The sequence below is a fragment of the Protopterus annectens genome, chromosome 14.part0 (genome assembly GCF_019279795.1).
Source record: "Protopterus annectens isolate FY-2018-M chromosome 14.part0, PAN1.0, whole genome shotgun sequence".
Lineage (NCBI taxonomy): Eukaryota > Metazoa > Chordata > Ceratodontiformes > Protopteridae > Protopterus > Protopterus annectens.
The window spans coordinates 156,848,893-156,870,101 of NC_056748.1; the positions used below are offsets into that span (position 1 = coordinate 156,848,893).

General features: G+C 40.1%; 1 protein-coding gene across 2 annotated transcripts in view; it reads right to left on the reverse strand.

Moving 5' to 3' along the window:
- VWA2 (von Willebrand factor A domain containing 2) overlaps positions 1-21,209 on the reverse strand; it is a 1,170,846-nt gene that overhangs the window by 537,702 nt on the left and 611,935 nt on the right. For both annotated transcript variants that reach the window (XM_044055935.1, XM_044055934.1), the window contains one exon: positions 11,366-11,440. In XM_044055935.1, coding sequence (XP_043911870.1) covers positions 11,366-11,440 — 75 coding nt within the window. The remainder of the gene's footprint in view (positions 1-11,365; positions 11,441-21,209) is intronic.

Sequence of the window (21,209 nt, forward strand, 5' to 3'; positions counted from 1 at the left end):
ACCAAAACATTCCGCACCTCCAAATAATATTAAATCATACCATATTTGAATAAAAATATTTCTGCTTACAGATTATGATGGGATCACATTGTGCAATCTACTCAAAAAAAATTCTTTTTTTTTTCCTTCCTTCATTAAACTATATCAAGAGATGGTATATTAATATCGCTAATAAATCCTTGCTGCCCATATTTCTCTTAACTTCTGGTTAAATATTTTCCTTCTTTTGTATAAATCATCCCTCATTGAACTGCTTTCATCTTGTAAAATACAACTCTCATCATTATGTAATAAATTAAAACTATCGTCATCAGTAATAAAGCCGGATTCAATAAAGTCTGCACAAAGTGTACATATGTGTTCAAGAACATTCTTATCACATTATTTGTGTTTTCTAGTCACTCAGAAAGATTACGCTAAGTGTACATCTATACTCTGTGGTAACCTATAGGAAACCCTATCAATATTTAAAGCTGCAAGATTATCAGTAAGAAAACTAAAATTACAAGGAAGAAGGTGTTAGTTTTGTCTGTTATCTGTTCACCCAGAATGCTGTACCCTTAGTGTAGGCATTATTGAACCCAGGGGCACTCATTCCTCACCACAGCTGCATTTTTTTTTTTTTTTGTGGAATTTTATGTTTCTAGGATTTTACTTCGTACGTACCCTCAGCAACATCCTCTTCTTCAAAACATAATACTCTTCTATTGCCTGAATTTCTTCTACAGCAGCATTTTTAGAAACATCGTTTTCAGATTCTGCATCATTAATGCTGGAATCTATCCAACAATTACATTTTCTACATTATCTATTGCATGCAGTATTTACATGCCCATATTTTCCACATTTGCAACATTCTACTGAAATATGCTTACCTGCTCCACTACAGCACCTTGTAGGCTGGCCAGCATGATATACTATTTCCGTGTAATTACTAATACAAATAACATTTTGAAAATGCTTTACTTGTCCACCTGAAAACTAAATCTGTGACTGATTACCATCCCCAATTCCAAATACAAGCTTTTTATTTCTAATAAATAACAACTGCTTCAATACTTGTTTAACCTCAGTTTTCAACAATGTATCATAAATACTTGTTTACACTAAATATACAGTAGTTTTTAACAATATGATTTTTTTGTTGTTGTTGAACAACCAATGGTAAAGAGTTGTGCTTGGTTTAGATGTCATAATTGTTTATAATAAGGAGTTTTGCTCCTCTTATATTTATTAATTTTTAAAGGCTGTCTTTACATTTTTGAAGTTGTTTATGTAATAAGGGGTTAAACGGGACACATGGGAAGCAATGTTTTTACATCTGAGTCCTTTAAGTAAAGGATGAAAGTGCTTAACTGATATTTTATTCCTTGCTGGAATTTTTCACTTTTTTATTAAAAAAAAATTTTAACTTGTGCAGTCAAGTTTTACTTGTCTTGTCATGCCTGTTGGGTATTCTGGGTCATGGAGTACTTCTTTTTTGGTTAACATTACTAAGTTTGAATAAATAATTGGTGCCTAAGGAAGGTCATGCATAGTTTGTAAATTAAAGCACTTACATTTTTTAATATACAGTGGTCTTAGCAATGCCTTGGGAGCTTTGTTTGAGTTTTTTTTATAAATAAAACAATAAAAAGCAACAGAACAACAGAGGAACCAGGACTGCGTCACAAATTAAAGATACTAAAGTTGGAAAAGCACTAAAAACTCAAATTTAAGTACATTGCCTGATCAGGAAAGTACAGTTGTGTACACTTACCATAAATGTAGATGTTTGAGTGTATTCACTGTTGCAGTCATTACATTTGGGTAATCTGCTGGCAGGTTGCCCTCAGTCGGCCTGAATTCCAAAGTCTTGGGTCCTGCGTCGGTTGCTGTCTCCTCTTCCATGACGTCAGGTCGTCAGGGGTATAAAACAAGCAGCCGACGCCATTTTCTTTAGTTTTTCTTTCATCTACAAGCAAATACATCACATAGGTTGTAGAAGATACAGAAGGAAAGATAAACACCAGAATGAAAGGGGGATGGCGGGCAGGTAACCTGGACTGCAATGAATACACTCAAGCATCTACATTTATGGTAAGTGTACACAACTGTATTATGTTCTTCGTGTTTCACTGTTGCAGTCATTACATTTGGGAAGAATCCCAAAGCTATGGATGGGAGGCTGGAGCTAAACAGCATTAGGTGAGGCTATAAGGCCCTGCAGAACTGCAGTGGCAAAGCCTGCCCTGGACTTAGAGTAGAGAGGCAAATGATAATGCTTTGTAAAGGTGTGAAAAGAATTCCAAGTAGCAGCCTCCAGAATGTCTTTGGTTGGTACTCCTCTGAGAAAGGCTGCTGAAGTAGCTGTGGCTCTGGTGGAATGAGACCTAATGCCCTTGGGCACAGGTTTGCCATGGTGTAAGTAGCAGAAACGAATGCAGTGACTTATCCACTTTGAAATAGTCTGCTTTGAAACAGCCTTTCCTTCCGATCTTGCAGCATATGACACTAGTAATTGCTCAGTTTTTCTTAGAGCTTTAGTCCTGCTCAAGTAGGATCTTACCTGTCTGTGTACATCCAAGGAATGCAGAATTCTCTCCCCTTTGTTCTGTGGATTTGGATAAAAGGTTGGCAGATGAATAGTTTGGTTAAGAGCCACACTGAAAACTACCTTAGGCATAAACAAAAGGATTTGTCCTCAGAGACACCCTGTCTGGGTAAAATATAATAAAAGGTTCCAAAGCCATGAGTGCCTGCAGCTCTGAGACTCTTCTTGCTGAAGTAATTGCTAGTAGCAGAGCTGTTTTCCATGACAAGAACTTTATATCAGCAGTAGCAGCTGGTTCAAATGGAGGCAGGGTGAGCTTTTCCAACACATAATTGAGGTCCCATGTGGGTATTGGTGATCTTCTAGGAGGCCTTAAATTTTTGGCTCCTCTAAGATACTGCTTTAGTAAAGGATGAGAAAAGACTGGTGACTCTGTATGGTAATGAGCCGAAATGGCAGAGGCATGGATTTTAATTGATGAGAAAGATAGGCCTTTGTCAAGCATCTCAGTCAAGTATTGTAATATCTGAGGAATATTTGGTTCTGCTGTATCAGTTCCTTGTGCTTGATTCCAAGCACAGAATCTCTTCCATTTATCAGCATAAGATTTTCTAGTACTAGGCCTTCTGGCTTCCAAAATGACATCCATCACAACTTTACTGAGAGGAGTTGTTTGTATGCCTACATGATCAGCCATGCTACCAGGTTCAGTGTCTGGAGTTGATTGTGCAGGATCTGATTGCTTTGCTGGGACAGTAGTTGAGGTCTTTGAGGTAAGGTCCAAGCTGGATATTGAGACAAGTTCCTTAGGATTGGGTACCAGTATTGGCGGGGCCAGTCCCGGGCAATTAGTATCATCTTTGGTTTTTCTTGTCTGACTTTTAGTAGGAACTTGGGAAGAAGAGGCAGAGGAGGAAAGGTGTAAACTGATAGGTTTTTCCAACTGAAGGATAGGGCGTCCACTTTCCATGCTTGTCTGTGATAAGTCCTTGTGCAGAATCTTTTCAATTGATAATTTTGAGGAGAGGCAAATAGATCTATGTCCGGGCTCCCTCATTTCTTTGTTATCATGCTGAAGACTTATGGATCTAGTTTCCACTTGTGAGGGTCCATAGGGTTTCTGCTTAAATTGTCTGCCAGAGTATTTTGTTTTCCTGTCAGGAATTGAGCTTTGAATATGTATTTGGTAAGTCAAAGCTGTGTCCCACAGTGCCATGGCTAATCTGCAAAGGGGGTATGAGTGTGTGCCCCCCTGCTTGTTTATATACCACATAACCATGGTGTTGTCCATCTTTATTAGTAGTTGTCCTGGATGAAGTAAGTCCTTGAAGGCTGTCAGGGCATTTTGAACAGCTAGCATCTCTTTTTGGTTGATATGTAGATGCATTTGTTTTGGGGTCGTTATGCCCTGAATGCATCTTCCCGCCATGTGGGCCCCCCAGGCATAATCTGAAGCATCTGTTGTTAAGGTTTGGCTGGCAGGGGGTAGAGTGAAGGTCTGTCACATGTTTTGATGACATGCCTTTGCCCACCATAGAAACTCCTGTTGTAGGCAGGAATGAGAGGAATCATTGTTTCCAGACTGTGACAATGTTGACTTCATAAACTTTTTAGGTACCAATGAAGTTTCCTCATATGCAGTCTTGCATATGGAATCAGTAGGCTGCAGGATGCCATGAAGCCTAAAGCCTGCAGAGTTTGTCTTGCAGATAACTGGGTTTTTGTTGCCATCAGTTTGAAGTACGTAGTCAGTTGCTTTTGCTTGTCTGGCATGAGGTAAGCCATCTAGGCAGTTGTATTCAAGACTTCACCCAGGAATGTAATTTTTTGAGAGGGTACCAGTTGTGATTTCTTTTCATTTATTGTGTACCCTAGGCATGTTAGAAGCCTTTTCACAAACACTAGGTGTTGAAGAAGAATGTCCTTGTTCTCTGCTTGAATGAGACAGTCGTCCAAGTAAGGATATATTTGTATACTTCTTTGTTTGCAAAAAGCAATTACTGGTGCCAGGCACTTTGTAAAGACCCTGGGCACAGTAGATAAGCCAAAGGGCAGTGCAGAGAATTGGTAATGCATTAAGCCAGCTTTGAATCTGAGGTATCTTCTGCACGATTGCCTTATTGGGACATGCAGGTATGCCTCTTTTAGGTCTAATGTCACCAGCCAAGCATTCTTGCCCAGCATGGGCAGAAGCTGCTGCAAAGTCAGCATTTTGAATTATGGAATGTCCAGGTATGTGTTCAAAATCGATAAATCCAGTATTGGCCGCCAGGCCTTGACCTTTCTGCATACCCAAGAACAGTCTTGAGTAATAACCTTGTCCTTTTTCCTGTTCTGGTACTGGCTGAATGGCCCCTATATCCATGAGGGACGTAACCTGTTTCTGTGCCTCTGCCCATTGATTTTTTTGGCAGATCTGGCCAACTATTTGCCATTGGCAGAGTATGGAAGTGGAATATGTATCCCTGTGATACTATGTTTAGCACCCACTTGTCATGGGTTATTAACTGCCAATTTTGAGCAAAAAGTGCTAATTTTCCCCCTAAGGGTGCTGCCAAAATGTAAGTGCTTGGTGAAGGCATAGGGAAGACATTGGGACTGTTTTCTGTAGGTTTACGCTTTATCTCCTCCAGATTTGGAGGTAGAAGAGCTCCATTGCTTTGACCTGTAAGAATATTGTGCCTGGTATCTGAAACCCTTTAGGGCATCTGGATTTGCCCCTTTGAGCTCTGTCTGACACAGAAAAGGACCAAGCTTTTGTAGGCCAGTGTCTACTGAATCTTGGTGGCTGCACTTGTAAGAAGTCTTTTACAGTTTGCATAGACTTAGCTTTGTCTTCCATTTTCTTTAAAACCTCTTCTGCCTTAATACCAAACAGAGTTTCATGCTGTAAAGGTGCATCCAGTAATTTAGCTTTAACATGATTAGGCAAATTTTGCTCTTTGAACCAGGCATGCCTCCTAATCACAGATCCAGTAACTGTGGCCCTGCAGGAGGCCTCTAATGAATCAAAACCACATTGCAAAGTATGCTTTCCAACTTGTTCAGCTGCATGCAATAATTCCTGCAATTCTTTATTTTCTGCACATTCAGAAATCAACATCATTTTCTGTTTCAGCAATCCCATAACATGTTGTTGATACTTGAGCATATGAAACTGGCAGTTTAAGGCCCTAATTGCCAAGGTTAATGATGTATAAACCTTTTTTTCCCCATCTATCCAATGCCATTGAATCTCTTTCAGGGGGGGTAGGATTTTTGGCTGTTGAAGCCTTAACTCCCTTTGGACCCTGTGAAATAGTTTCAGGATCAACAGCAGGGTTTCTAAATAAAAATTTGTGCGTGTCAGGGACCCTGTAATATCTGTCAGGCTTGCTGGGAGCCGGAGGTAAGGAGTCAAGGGTCAAGCCTGACTCCGAAAACACATCATCCACAATGTCTAAAACAGGGGGTATGGCTAAAGGCCTGTGCTGAGGGAGAAGAAGGAAATCCCTGAGCCTCTTTTTTGATTCTGGGAAATCTTGACTCTCCCAGTGAAAATGCTCCCTCAAAGTATGCAAGGTTTCTCCAAAAGAATAATCATCAGGAGGTGATGCAGATGGTATAGACTCCTCTGCATCAGAATACTCATAGGGAGGTATAGATAATTCCTGATCAGAAGAGGAATCAGAAGAAATAGAAACCTGATCTGAAGATTCATAATCAGTGTCATCAGCCATTTTGATCATCTGTTTTTTATGGATAGAGGCCTGTGCACTTGGCTCATGCATCGGTTTTTTAGTTTTAGAAGTTGCTTTTGTCTTTGGTTTTGTCGTCGGTTTGATATAAAAATGTTGAGGCCTGAATACACCCTCAGAAGCCGGTGCCTGCTCAGCAGCTCCAGACCCATCTGAGGGAGATACATCCGTGGGTCCAATACTTTGAGTATCACGTGGCATGCCGGACTCCACATGGGTCTCCGTAGGGGCCTGCGACTCAAAAGTAGCAGGCATCAGGGGTTGCGAAAGCACCTCACTAAGTACCGGAAAACCGGCGACTGACTTAGGAGATGCTTCGTCGTCGGTTTTGGACCTTGATTGTCTGTCTCTGTCCTTCTTTTTGCATTTTTTATATACTCCAGTGGTTGGATTAGGTTCATAGGTTCATACTAGGCTATCTGCCCAAGGGCATTTATAAGCCTAGCCAGAGTTTTGTGGCTTTCGCCACCCCTTTAGTTTGGAGGATACTATGCCCATTATTTTGCTGTGCCTCTGTCAAGCAGTGACACTGAGATAATCCCTGGGGTATATCTGTGATCTCCCATCCATTGGTCAAGATTTCTCTTGAACAAAGCCAGCAAGGTGCTCTGCCTCACATGTACCGGGATTTTGTTCCACAGCATAGGGAGTCTCTGGGTGATGAATCTGTCCCTCCAGCACGTCCTATTAATAACCGTGTCAAGGTTTAAGTCTCCCGCCCTTGTAGTTCTGAGGGATCTAGATTTTTTGAGGTGAAGCATGTTCATCAATTCTGGGTTGGACATGGCCTTGTATGTCAGGCACAGGTCACCTCTGAGCAGACGGTAAGCGACTGAGTAGAGCTGGAGTTAATTCAGTCGGGCAGCATAGGACATATTTTTGAGACCCTTTATCCTTTTGGTGAGGAGCTTTTGGGGCCTTTCCAGTTGCTGCAGGTGTCGTGTCAGATACATTCTGAATGGGGCATTGTACTCAATCATTGGCCTGATGAGTGATGAGTACAGGGGGATGATGACTTCCCTTGATCTAGATGTGAATCCCTTCATGATCAGGTGGGCAATGTAGAAGGTCTTCCTAACTACTTTGGCAACGTGAGTATCAAATGAAAGGTTACTGTCAACCTGGGTACCCAGATCCCTGATAACCTTTTCTGTGCTTAGTGGGTTGCTGCCTATATGGTAGCTAGGGGTAACCTTGTTTTTCCCGAAGGGTATGACTATGCATTTTTTGGCATTTAACTTTAGGCCATGGTTCTGGCACCAGTTTTCCATTTCTATAAGACCCTTCTGAAGGATATCTGTGTCAGATGTGTTCTCAACTATGGTGCCCAGTTTGCAGTCATCTGCAAATTTTGTCAGCCATAATCCTCCTGTGTTTGCTTGTACTTCTGAGAAGTAGATGCCGAACAGGAGAGGGCCCAGGACTGAGCCCTGTGGGACACCACTTGTGACAGGCTTTGAGTCTGACATGGCGCCAGCAACTCTGACCCTGTGGGTTCTGTCACTTAGCCAATTTGCAACCCATCTTGTGACCTATGGGTTTACATTTAAGCTGATGAGTTTTTCAATGATACCTGAGTGGGGTATTGTGTCAAAAGCCTTTTCCAGGTCGAGGTAGGCTGTGTGGACTGCCTTTCCCTCATCAATGGCCTTGGTGACTGTTTCAAAAAAGTCCACCAGGCTTAAAAGGCATGATCTGCCCTTGACAAAGCCAAATTGGGTCGGATCCAAAGTCTGCAAGTCTCTTATGTCTTTATTTATGAGTTCCATTATGATCCTCTCCATAGCTTTGCAGATCAAGCTTGTCAAGCTGATGGGACGGTAATTTCCCGGGTCGGTGGAGGCACCTCCTTTGTGAAGTGGGACCACAGTTGCCATACGCCACTCCTTAGGCACGTATCCTGAGGTGAGGCTAAGATTAAACAGCTGCCCTAACTGCGGGTTTAATTCCTCATTGAGTTCGTGGAGCACACATCTGGGGACACCATCTGGTCCCATGGATGCTGTGTTTTTTGCCTTGGAGAGAGCAGTTCTCACCTGAGCGTTAGAGATGTTTGGGGGGCTATAATTCTCTGGTATAGGTATCTCACCTTTTGCGGGGGAGAAGTTTGCACTGAACCTGTCAGCCAGTATGTTGGCAGTATCTGTAGGTTCAGTAATTTTTACATCATTTTGAACTAATTCTGAGCATATCTGGGAGTTTCCTCCCAGGTTTCTAACATAGCTAAAGAAGGCCTTATGATTGTCCTTTGAGTCCTTAGCGACTTTTCTCTCAAAATTTGCCTTGGATGATTTTATGAGAGATCTTAATTTTTTACTTATAATGATCAAGGGTGTTTTCCCTTTTAAGGATTTTGCTCTATCTTGTAGCAGCTTCCTCCTTTTGTTGTAGAGCTTGTTTATGGCTAGGGTCCACCAAACTGGACGCTTGCCTTTGGTACAAAGAGTCTTTGTTTTGTTTGGGATTGCCTGATCCATGCAGTCCTGTAGGTGCTGGTAGAAGGCATTTGTAAGTGATTCAGCGGCTTGAGTAATGGTTTCCAGTCTTGGGGCCTTAAAGAGACCACACTAGCCTTTAGAAGTGTGAAGCCGGCTTTGGAGAAGTTCTCCCCTGTGGTCTTTTTATCTCAGGTGGGCGGATGTGGACTTCCAGTGAGATTAGTTTATGGTCTGATCTCACCAGTGAAGGGTATACTTCCGGTGTTGAACATTGTGACCCCATGTTCATGATGATGAGATCTAGTATGTTATCTCCTCTTGTGGGGATGGTGACTAGTTGTTCCATGGCATTTGAGTTTATGAACTCTAGGAACCTTTGGGCTAGAGTGTTGGGGCTTGAGTAGTGATCCCAGTCTATATTCGGGTAGTTGAAATCACCTAGTATGATGGTGTTTGGAGATACATTTATCCCTTCCAGTGTTTTCAGGAAAGCTATGTGAGGTTCTTGAGATTGGGAGGGTGGCCTGAGGGTGGATTGCTATCCAACGACATTTCTGGGTAGTTAAATCTGTTTCCAAAATACTTTGAGGCAAAAATATACCGACGCTTAATAGTGCATTGGTTAAATCTAGCACAAAACCAACAGTCAGGCACGTTGTGATCAGGGCCTAGGCAAGAAATACAGTATAAATGGAAATCCTTATGAGATATTTGCTTCCCACAAGTAATACAATTATTAACTTTTTCTGACATCGGAATGGAGCAAGAAAAAAGTTTCCCCAATGGGGTACTTAGCTTTAGTGAAGACTTCGGTTCTGAAACTCAAACTGGAATATTTCAGGAGTCGGCCAACCAGCACTTGCGAAATGCTTCTGCAGGCAAGAAAGACTAAAGAAAATGGCGCCAGCTGCTTGTTTTATACCCCTGATGACCTGACATCATGGAAGAGGAGACAGCAACCGACGCAGGACCCAAGACTTTGGAATTCAGGCTGACTGAGGGCAACCTGCCAGCAGATTACCCAAATGTAATGACTGCAACAGTGAAACACAAAGAACATCAGGAAAATACCTAAATTATAAAGTTTTCCAAAGAAAGTGAAAACAAACTTTACAAACAGAAAATGAAGCACTGAAAAAAGGAAGAGACAGGAAGTGAATGACATGAAGTAAATTCAGTCACCATAGCAACAGAAAGTACTGACTCTAACTTAGTTATCAAATTACATGCACACAGCTGTGTGCAGGTGTTGAGATGCAGTGCACAAAAGAAAAACACTGCATGAATATAAAAGCATATTAATAAAGAAATAAAACACACAGAAAAATCACCACAGAAACCCAATGAAATAAAGGCATTAATTACACTATCAGATAAGCCAACTTAAGAAAAAATTATGGGCTTTTGCAAGCAATGCCACTTACACACACACACTATTCTGTTCCTGAGAGTTAACACCAAATGTATTATCCTTGTGTATATTTTTAGGATACAGTAACTATATCATAAGCCAAACCAACTTAAAATGATGGAGGGAACACTGCTGTTCAAATAAATGTCTCTATCACTTTTTGGAATTGACACCAGAATTATTACAGTTGTGAATATTTTTGAGGCTGTATTACCTGGAGCATTATACATGTTTCTGAAATACTATTCTACTAATATGCAAATCATTTGGACTCATTCATCAGCAAGAACTTAGCTGAGGTGTTGTGTAGTGTTAGCACGTTTATAAACTTGACCGGATAATTCAGAACACTTTGACAGATGGGACCCTTAAAAGAAGAGCTCCCAAGTACAAAAACTGCTCTAGAAGATTAACTCTGTGCCCAAGTACTAAATTTACAGGCAAAGAAACAAAACTGGTTGAGAAAAAACAAACAGAAGAACTCTTTTATTCGTCCTGAGGAAGCACTCTATGTTTGAATGCTTGCACCTGTTTTTTTTAATATTTTAGAATAAAGCAATGTTGCCTTTCATTTTGCTTAAGACAGCTTTGTGTTTGTGGTTTACATTTAAGTGATTACCCTGGAAACTTCATAAGAAAATTTCACACAGTTAAAAAGATAAAACCATGCATAACAATTAATTAGTTAAAATGGGCAGATAAACTATTTTCCATTACAATACAGTAAAAAAAAATACTACAGAATATAGACCAATAAATGCAAAATTCAAACTGCAAAAAAATATATAATAATAATAATAATAATAATACAGATTCCCATTTTACAAGTACAATAATACATTTGGGGTATGCAAGGCACCCCGTTCAGGTTCATGCCTTACAGCACCCCTTGGCTGGGCTTTTGGTACTAACAGTAGCATGCACAGCCCTCCTTGTGCCTAATTGCATATTTAAATTTCATATCTAAAGATGGACTGTAGTACAGTAACACTGAATAATACATACCATACTCAAATTTTTAATGACAAATTCAATACTTTTAAATGTTAAATGTATCAGTTTTGTGGCAAACAGCAAACAGACAGAAGACAGAAGAATATGTTACTTTATAAACAGGTGGCATTGGGGTTTGAAAGGCTACTTTCTAATGACCTCACTGTCTTGACAATGTATTACAGTGCATTTAACTAAGCAAGGCCAAATGCAACAGCTTCTTTTAATGTACAGTAAAGGATTGACTACTTACACTGCCCAGCAGTTGATATCTTCACAATAATTTCTTGGTCTGCCAGAAGTCTCTGAAGACAGTGAGAAGACAAAACTGAAAAAAAAACAGTGAAAAACCTATTTACATATCTATTCATATGAATAAATATTCTGAAAAACTTTGTCAGCTTCTGCAGTCCTCTCTGATTATGTAAAAGTCTACAAGTCTTTACTTTTCAAAAAGACATACGTAGCTACTTAGGATAAGCATATAAAGTTCATTGCTTGCTATGTGAAAGATGGCAGGCCTAAGTCAAAACAAATATACAGAGATGATTATTTTTTGTTAGCTAATGGGACAGAATATTCTACTTTACAAGGAAGATCCAAGGCGGAGTCATTCATGTTAAGTTCCCATTTCAGTGCTCATGCTCATGTCACATACAGTTTTGTGAAACATTACCACTCCTCAGTAGATCAAGGCATAAGGGACAGCAGAGTATTTTCTGTCTCCCCAAAAGTAATGCTACTGCAATATCACACATGTCCATAGAGGTTCTTACTGTAGTTGTACATGGCTTCATTCTAACTGTAATATATGGAGCATTCTCACTAGCACATGGCTTCATTCTAACAGTAATACTGTAATACATGGAGCATGCTCACTAGCACATGGCTTCATTCTAACAGCAATTCTGCAATACATGGAGCATGCTCACTAGCACATAGCTTAATTCTAACAGTAATACTGTAACACATGCAGCATGCTCAATAGCACATGGCTTCATTCTAACAGTAATACTGTAATACATGGAGCATGTTCACTAGCACATGGTTTCATTCTAACAGTAATAAAAAAAAAAAAAAAAAAAAATGTTTCTTGTTTTATGGATATATACTTCTTTTGTGATTTTACATGTGAATAAACTGTTCGAAGGATTACTTATCATGGTGAGAGTTCCTGGGTTCAAGCCCCATTGTGCTTTTTGGTTCGTAATATATGGAGCATGCTCACTAACACATGGCTTCATTCTAACAGTAATACTGTAATACATGGAGCATGTTCACTAGCACATGGCTTCATTCGAACAGTAATACTGTAATACATGGAGCATGCTCACTAGCACATGGCTTCATTCTAACAGAAACACTAATATATGGAGCATGCTCACTAGCACATGGCTTCATTCTAACAGTAATACTGTAATACATGGAGCATGCTCACTAGCACATGACTTCATTCTAACAGTAATACTGCAATACATGGAGCATGCTCACTAGCACATAGCTTCATTCTAACAGTAATACTGTAATATATGCAGCATGCTCACTAGCACATAGCTTCATTCTAACAGTAATACTGTAATACATGGAGCATGCTCACCAGCACATGGCTTCATTCTAACAGTAACACTAATACATGGAGCATGCTCACTAGCACATGGCTTCATTCTAACAGTAACACTAATACATGGAGCATGCCCACTAGCACATGGCTTGATTTGAACAGTAATATTGTAATACATGGAGCATGCTCACTAGCACATGGCATCATTCAAACAGTAATACTGTAATACATGGAGCATGCTCACTAGCACATGGCTTCATTCTAACAGTAATACTGTAATACATGCAGCATGCTCACTAGCACATGGCTTCATTCTAGCAGTAATACTGTAATACATGGAGCGTGCTCACTAGCACATGGCTTCATTCTAATAGTAATACTGTAATACATGGAACATGCTCACTAGCACATGGCTTCATTCGAACAGTAATACTGTAATACATGGAGCATGCTCACTAGCACATGGCTTCATTCTAACAGTAATACTGTAATACATGCAGCATGCTCACTAGCACATGGCTTAATTCTAACTGTAATACTGTAATACATAGAGCATGCTCACTAGCACATGGCTTCATTCTAACAGTAACACTAACACATGGAGCATGCCCACTAGCACATGGCTTCACTTGAACAGTAATACTGTAATGCATGCAGCATGCTCACTAGCACATGGCTTTATTCAAACAGTAATACTGTAATACATGGACCGAAACACTAGAGGTGGAGGCGTGTCCATATTCATTAAAGATATCCACACCTCCAAGCTAGTTGCTCAGCATAATGCATCCGAGATTATCCAAGTTCAACTAACTCTGGGCAAAACCGCAATCCATATTATAGCTTGCTACAGACCCCCCACCATGCCCCAGGATTCCCACTCCTCTTTTCTTGATACACTGGAAAATATTAAGGTACAACCCAACACTCTAGTAATGGGTGATTTCAACTACCCTACCATTAACTGGGAACACTACTCATGTACCAACTCTTTTGCTCAATGTTTTCTGGAAATCATCAATTCCAACACTTTGGATCAAATTATCCACACCCCCACCAGGGTCAGCAATATCCTAGACCTGGTCATCACCAACATGGGTGACCGGTGTTCCACACCAAAGATTATCTCCTTGTTGGTCAGATCAGGCCACAAGCTAATCACCCTAGACATCCACATCCCACTCCCACCCCCCCGTTAGGAAAAGAACCATAAAAAATTTCTCCAAAGCCAACTTCACGCTTCTTAAGACAGACGTGGCAAACTTCATGACACCAATGCAGATGGCCAATAGAGGTACGACTGCTGAATCCTACACAAATGCACTTTATAAGCACTTACACAAGTGCATGGATCATGCTATCCCTAACAGAACCAAGATGCTATCCTCCAAAAAAAGGAAGCCAATCTGGTGGTCTTCTGCCATAAACAAACTCTACAACAGAAGAAAGAAACTGTTGCAAAAAAGAGTAAAATCTCACGGTTGGAGGAACTCCCTGGTCAGCCTCAGTAAGAAGCTGAGATCCCTCATAAAATCCTCCAAAGCTAGTTATGAAAACAAAATTGCCACTGATTCTAAAGACAACCACAAAGCATTCTATAGCTATGTCAAGAATCTCAATGGCAGCACTCAGATCTGCTCTGAGTTAAAGCACAATGACACTAAATATACAGAATCAACTGATATTGCCAGCATCCTGGCAGATAGGTTCAGTGCTAACTTTACCCCCCTCTCACCCCCTAAAGGGCCCATCTTTATACTGGAAGAATGCAAAGTTCCTGTAATCACGGCTGCACAGGTAAAAACCTCACTCTCCAAAGCCAAGAACACAGCATCCATGAGACCTGACAACATCCCAGGCTGCCTTCTACATGAACTACAGAATGAACTGGCACCCCACCTAAGTACCATGTTCAATCATAGTCTCACCTCAGGCTTTGTGCCCATTGAATGGTGCACCACAACAGTTATCCCACTCCATAAAGGGGGGACCACAACAGACCCTGGGAACTACCGCCCCATTAGCCTGACGAGCCTGGCCTGCAAGGCCATGGAACGTATCATCATGGAACTCATAAACAAAGACATTGGAGATCTCCAAACTCTGGACCCCACACAGTTCGGGTTTGTAAAAGGCAGATCATGTCTCCTAAACCTGACAGACTTCTTTGAAGTAGTCACCAAAGCCATAGATGAGGGTAAGGTGATTCACACAGCCTATCTAGATCTTGCCAAGGCGTTCAACACCATCCCCCACTCTGGAATAATAGATAAACTCACTAAACTAGGTATAAATCCCTATGTCACAAGATGGGTTGCCAACTGGCTTACTGACAGAACCCACACTGTGAAAGTAGCAGACTCCAAATCAGACTTCAGACAAGTGACAAGTGGAGTACAACATGGTTCACTCCTGGGTCCTCTCCTGTTTGGTATCTACTTCTCTGAAGTACAGGCTAACACAGAAGGTCTTTGGCTAACTAAATTTGCAGATGACTGCAAACTAGGAACCATAATCAAAACTTCTAACAATGTGGACATCCTACAAAAGGGCCTCACTGAGACAGATGCCTGGTGTCAAAGCCATGGTCTCAAGCTCAATGCCAAAAAGTGCAGTGTCATCCCCTTTAGTAAAAACTCTGTACCCATGAACTACCACATAGGCAGTAGTCTACTTAACACTGAAAGTGTGATAAGAGACCTTGGGACACAGGTGGACAGTAGTCTCTTCTTTAATAATCACATCGCCACAGTAGTCAGGAAATCCTTCTACGTGGCACACCTCATCACAAAAGGTTTCTCATCCAGAAAAAAAGAGGTCATTGTTCCCTTCTACTCATCACTCATTAGACCCATTATAGAGTACAATGCCCCTTTTGGTATGTACCTCACAAGACATCTACAACAACTGGAAAGGCTGCAGAAATACCTCACAAAGAGGATTACTGGCCTCAAACAGATGCCCTATGCAGACCGACTCAAAAAACTCCAGCTTTACTCCGTCGCATATCACCTACTCAGAGGCGATCTCTGCCTAACATACAAAGCTATGTCAAACCCAGAGCTGATGTACATGCTCCACTTAAAGAAATCCCAGTCCCTCCGAGCTACACACTCTAGGGACCTAAACCTTGTCAGCACAATAAACAGAACATGCTGGAGGGATAGATTCCTGTCCCAAAGACTTCTCATACTCTGGAACAGACTACCTATCTATGTCCTCATTAGCATTCTTCAAGAAAAATCTTGATGATTGGATGGGTAATAGGAAATTCACCCTGGGGATCACATCTGTGGTTCTGCTTGACAGGGACACAGGAAAATAATTTTCTTGGGTGGCGAAAGCCAGGGTACCTTTTTGGCTATGCTTGTATAGGCCCTAGGACCAATAGCCTAGTACCTACCTATGAACTCTGGGACAAAACTGGGTTGGGTGCACAGCTAGGCTTATAAAGACCTTGGTGCTCATTAGCTTAGCATGAAACTATGAGGCTATGTGAAAAAAAAAAAAAACGTAGAATTTGCCACTGAAATTATGAGTTGCCGAGATTATACTGTGTTACGTAAACAGAGACACACAGTCATAAAACACCAAGATTTGCAAGCAGAAATGACAGCAATATAGAAGAAAGATACTAAAACAGTTCTAACAGCACTAGGAGTAAAAGGCCTAATAATAAGAAGGTATAATTGTATAATAATATGAATAATAATAAAGAAGTTATAATTGTACTTATCTCTGAAACCATTGCAGGTATTCCTGTATTGCTTAGGAAGGAGACAATTTTAGACACAAGGCAAGTGCTCAGAAGAGCAGTCTTGGCTAACACCAACCATTGAAACAATAGTAATTTCATGAATTATAATTGTATCCTGATTTAGGAATTGAGTCCATTCCCTTTATGGTATTAATAAACTCACAACACTTGAAGAAATTAAACCAAGAGTAGGGCTGTATGTGAATACAAGGTGACCAAATCTCTGACAGACAGTAACAATGCTTTTTTCAACTATATTAGGAGTATTAAAAGTAATCCCCAATACTGGAACAGCATTATCATTTCGGAAACTAAAATCATAGTACATGTACTGACAAAATATTTAGCTCAAATTTTCCCCACTTTCAGACAACAATGTCCCCTCCCTTGAAATGTGTGTGTGTGTGTGTGTGTGTGTGTGTGTGTATGCATATATATATATATATATATATATATATATATATATATATATATATATATATATGGGTCTACTTCAGTTGGTCAAAGTTTCAGTACTTCGAAACTCACTTGTGCGAGACCACTTATTCAAAGTACTGAAACTTCGAAAACTGAGTACGGAGATCACAATACAGCATGTAATGGGAATATTCCCTTTCCCTCACTGTAGTGCAATCTCGGAGTTGGTATATTTAAGTAGGGGGATGCCCCCCTGCGAAAGATGGCTTTTTTGTGTTTTTTTTTAGTCAGCCAATCCAGTGACTAGACTTCAGCAAAAGTGCACTTTCATTGAAATGGGCATCTACTTTTCTCTTTCAAAATTTCGACAAAGTAGATCCATATATATATATATATATATATATATATATATATATATATATATATATATACACATTTTTTTGGCATGATTGTTTTCATTGAACGTTTAAAAACTTAATATGTAACCTTTCTTAAATCCAGCATATAATTATTTACATAATTATAGTCTGCATCGCATCTGTTTCCCATGAATCTTTTAACTCTGCTCCTCCTTTTATCAGTGTAGACCAGATCCTGGAAGCCATTACCAAAACTGAAAATAACAGCACAGTGAGCACTGATAGATTCCAAGCTGCCCTTTTGTTACCATAAAAATGTTACTCTGGAGGGGTGCTACAATGATTGAATCACTCTATTGCTTACCACAAATAAATTTTATTTAAAACTAAAAATCTTAAATCCTATGGCCACTAGGGATATGGTTTCTATACTACATGAAAAAGGCACAGGAATATGAAGCACTAAAGTCATCGAGTGCCATTTTGCACAAGACCATGCAAAAAATATGTACCGTTTATTTATTTATCCTTTGTTTACTGGGATAGTCCCAGTAAATTACCTCTTTCCAGTGGAGACACAAGGTTGTAATTACACTACTAATAGGGGAAATCTGTCCAGAGTGTGAAGGCTGCCAGCCTAGCTAGATAGGATTTTGTACCTAATTCTGTCATTTGTAAATATTAATGCAAGCCACATGCTTTGTTCTCTTAAATGTAAGAAAATTACGGTAAATGTTGAACTTCAAAAATATAACCACACTGCACTCTGCGCTGCTGGAGGAAAGCTGAAAAGTCAAGCATTGTATAATTATTTGATCTCAAAACTCAGAGCTGAGATGTCTGAATGAAGGAATTTTTCCTATTGTTTTGAGACCAGAGTTAATGGCTAGAAATTACATATATAATGTATTTTATTGCTCTAGTTTCCTGACCAGCTGCAAGATGAAAAGGACTGTTACACTCTGAGTTTCTGTTAGCCTAGGAAACAGAGAAAAATGATGTAATCTGAAATGACTCAGTGGTACTGTGTTATATATTTAAGGACAGAGAGAGAGAGAATCAGAGCATTTTGCATTTGTTTTCAGAACTGACATCACCAGCACTGCCTTGCTCTATATGTAAGTTTACTTTAAAACTGTGTTTGCTCTTAGATTTAGACAGGAAATAGTAAGTCTAGTCTAGATGTTTTCTGTATTAATGTCATAACTTTTCTACTGCATTATTTTAAGCATTTCTCTGTGATCTCTGAACTCTTGACTAGCACTGTGTAGTAAGAAGTATTGTCTTGTGTTCTTATTATTTATTATTAAATATTTTAAACCTTTCAACTGTGGCTGTTTTATGTAGAGATAATTTAAGATCTAGAGTACATTGCATGTATATAGTGATACTGACCATGAAACTCCAAATAAGCCTTGCTGTTCGTCACACTTACCATTTGGATAATAATATTGCACAGTAATAACTGGACACCCTTTGATAAGGGCCTTATTATTAGCTGATATTAGTTGTTGGTGGCAAGTGGTACTACCATATAGTCTGGGCAGAAGGGGTATAGTTGGATAACTTGAGCCAGCCTTCCCCAGGAGTGTCTGTGCATTTGTATATAACTCATATCTCAAAGTGTGTGTGTGTGTGTGTGTCAGCTATTTGAGCAGGGACACAAAGCACTGGTTGGACAGAGAGGGTACTGGAGGTTTTAGCTTGACCACTAGGTTGAGATCTGGACCCTACAGCTGTGCCAGTAGGGAGTTTTATTGGGGATCTGGAGAGAAAGGGAGAAACCAGCCCCAGACTGACTGTGATTTCTGTGTGTTGTTAAGGGAAATTGTGCTTTACTGTGTGTGTATTTGTTATCCTTCCCAATGTGGACGCCCCTCACTAGTGTTAGTGGTGAGGACTGAGGCTCCTTGATTGCTGGGCCAGTGCATGGGCATCACTCAGGGCACCAGGGAACTTTCCCTACTCTTTTTGATAAGTGCAGTGGGATCTTCAAAATCCACGTGAGCTACCACCAACAAAGGCAGATGTTTCATCAAAAGGATGGCATACTCAGGAGTGTAGCACCTCTCCTGTGCTTTACTCCAATGCCAGTATTAAAAATTAATCCATATACCTGGGGTGGGAATAGAACTCACAGCCTTGTCTTCCAGCACCAAAGGCAAGTGTGCTATCTGTTGTTCCAATGACACTGTTTACTTGTGTATGAGCTTACACCACACCCACACTCAAGAATAGGCTTTTGTACCAAACACCCCATGTTTTTGGCCTACATCCCCAGAGCTCTTTCTCACCTCTGTCTCTGTCTCTGTCTCTCTCTCTCTGGATTTCAGTGTCTCCCCAGCCCTCATTTATCCACAGTAAATGTTCTTTGAATAAATTTTTACACACACACACTAATTTTTAGGAAGGACTGGTAATGATCCCTAACACTATAGCCATCTGTGCATACCCAAGGTAGTAAACTGCCAGCACCCCAGACAGATTACCAGGCTGGGGACCTTATTTACTGTTTCACTATTTTCTATAAACAAAAGTATTACAAACACAAATAGTAAGTCATGTGTAGTTGAACATTCTGGACAATTAGAGGCGAATGCAATCCGCTTTTCACAATTTAGTAATAAATGCCCACTTATCAGTTAATAAATAAGCCAACAACTGACCAGCCACAAGCTTTTTAAAACTCAATAAATAAAATACTTAATTTAACAGGAATGAGGCTGGAACAATTCTGTAAACAATTTTTTTTTTTTTAATTCTTATCTGTTCTATTTTCTTTCTTTTCTGAATGTATGTATATATGTTGGAGCTTTTCTCCCCAGGCCTCCGCTGAAAATGGATATGTATCCAGTCGAACTATCCCGGTCAACAAATGTAAAATAAAATAAAATAAAATAAATGAGTTAAGCAGTGCAAATAGCAGTTAAATATATAGAAAACATGAAACTGCCTACGGAAACAGAAAATAATCATGTTGAAATACAGTACAATAAAGAAAACATCTATCTACAGCTAGAGGTTTACCTACCTAGTTCAGAACTACAGGAATTATGGATCCATAATCTAAACTGGATGAATTTCCAGACATACTACAGTCAGAGACAAAATGTTGAGACCCCCCCAAGCATATACATCCCAAGCACAGGGGTGTTCTGTCTTCTGGGCTCTGCTTTCTGACCATTGTTCATTTGGCTATGTTGTTTATGCCTTTTCATAGAAACCACAGCTGTAATTAAGTAGAGAATCACATTTGCAGTTTCCCTTTATCAGTTACTACCTTAAAGAATCTTCTAATAGCACTTTTGCAACTGACCTTGGAATAGGCAAGCATCTTGTAATCACAGCAGTTATAGATTTACATATACACATTTCATATGCCATGTATATATATTCTAATCTTCCTACTTGCTGCAGGTTTATGAGGCTTAGGTGCAGGTCACATATCTGTTACAGTTTGACTCAGAAAACAGTGGGATCTTTATTCCTAGACATAACAGCACAAAGTACAATATTGCTGACGCCCCTCCTTAAGTTCTTTAATGTCAGCCTCTCCGCAGGGTTGCTGACCATTGGAGATCAGCAGTTGTGGTGCTACTACTTGCATGAGGCATTGTAACTAACCCAGTAATTAACATCCCATTGGCCTCACTTGTATTATCTGTAAAATGCAGTGAATCATGGTCTCATTAACACTGAAACTGGTAACTTACAAACACTCGGTCCTAGTCAATACGGCTTTGTGAACAGTAGGTCTTGCATCTTTAATTTGGATGATTTTTTCTGAGTGCATGACTGATGCCACTGATGGGGGGTGGGGCTTTCTACCCATACTGCTTTATCTCAGCCTAGCTAAGGCATTCAGTGTAACACTCACACAAACATTATTGATAAGTACCTTTAACTACAGTCCATTCATAGTGTTGCAAGAACATTTATGACTGACCTTTCCAGTTCACATCGTATGGGGACTGTACAATTTTGTCTGAGAATAGATGTTTTC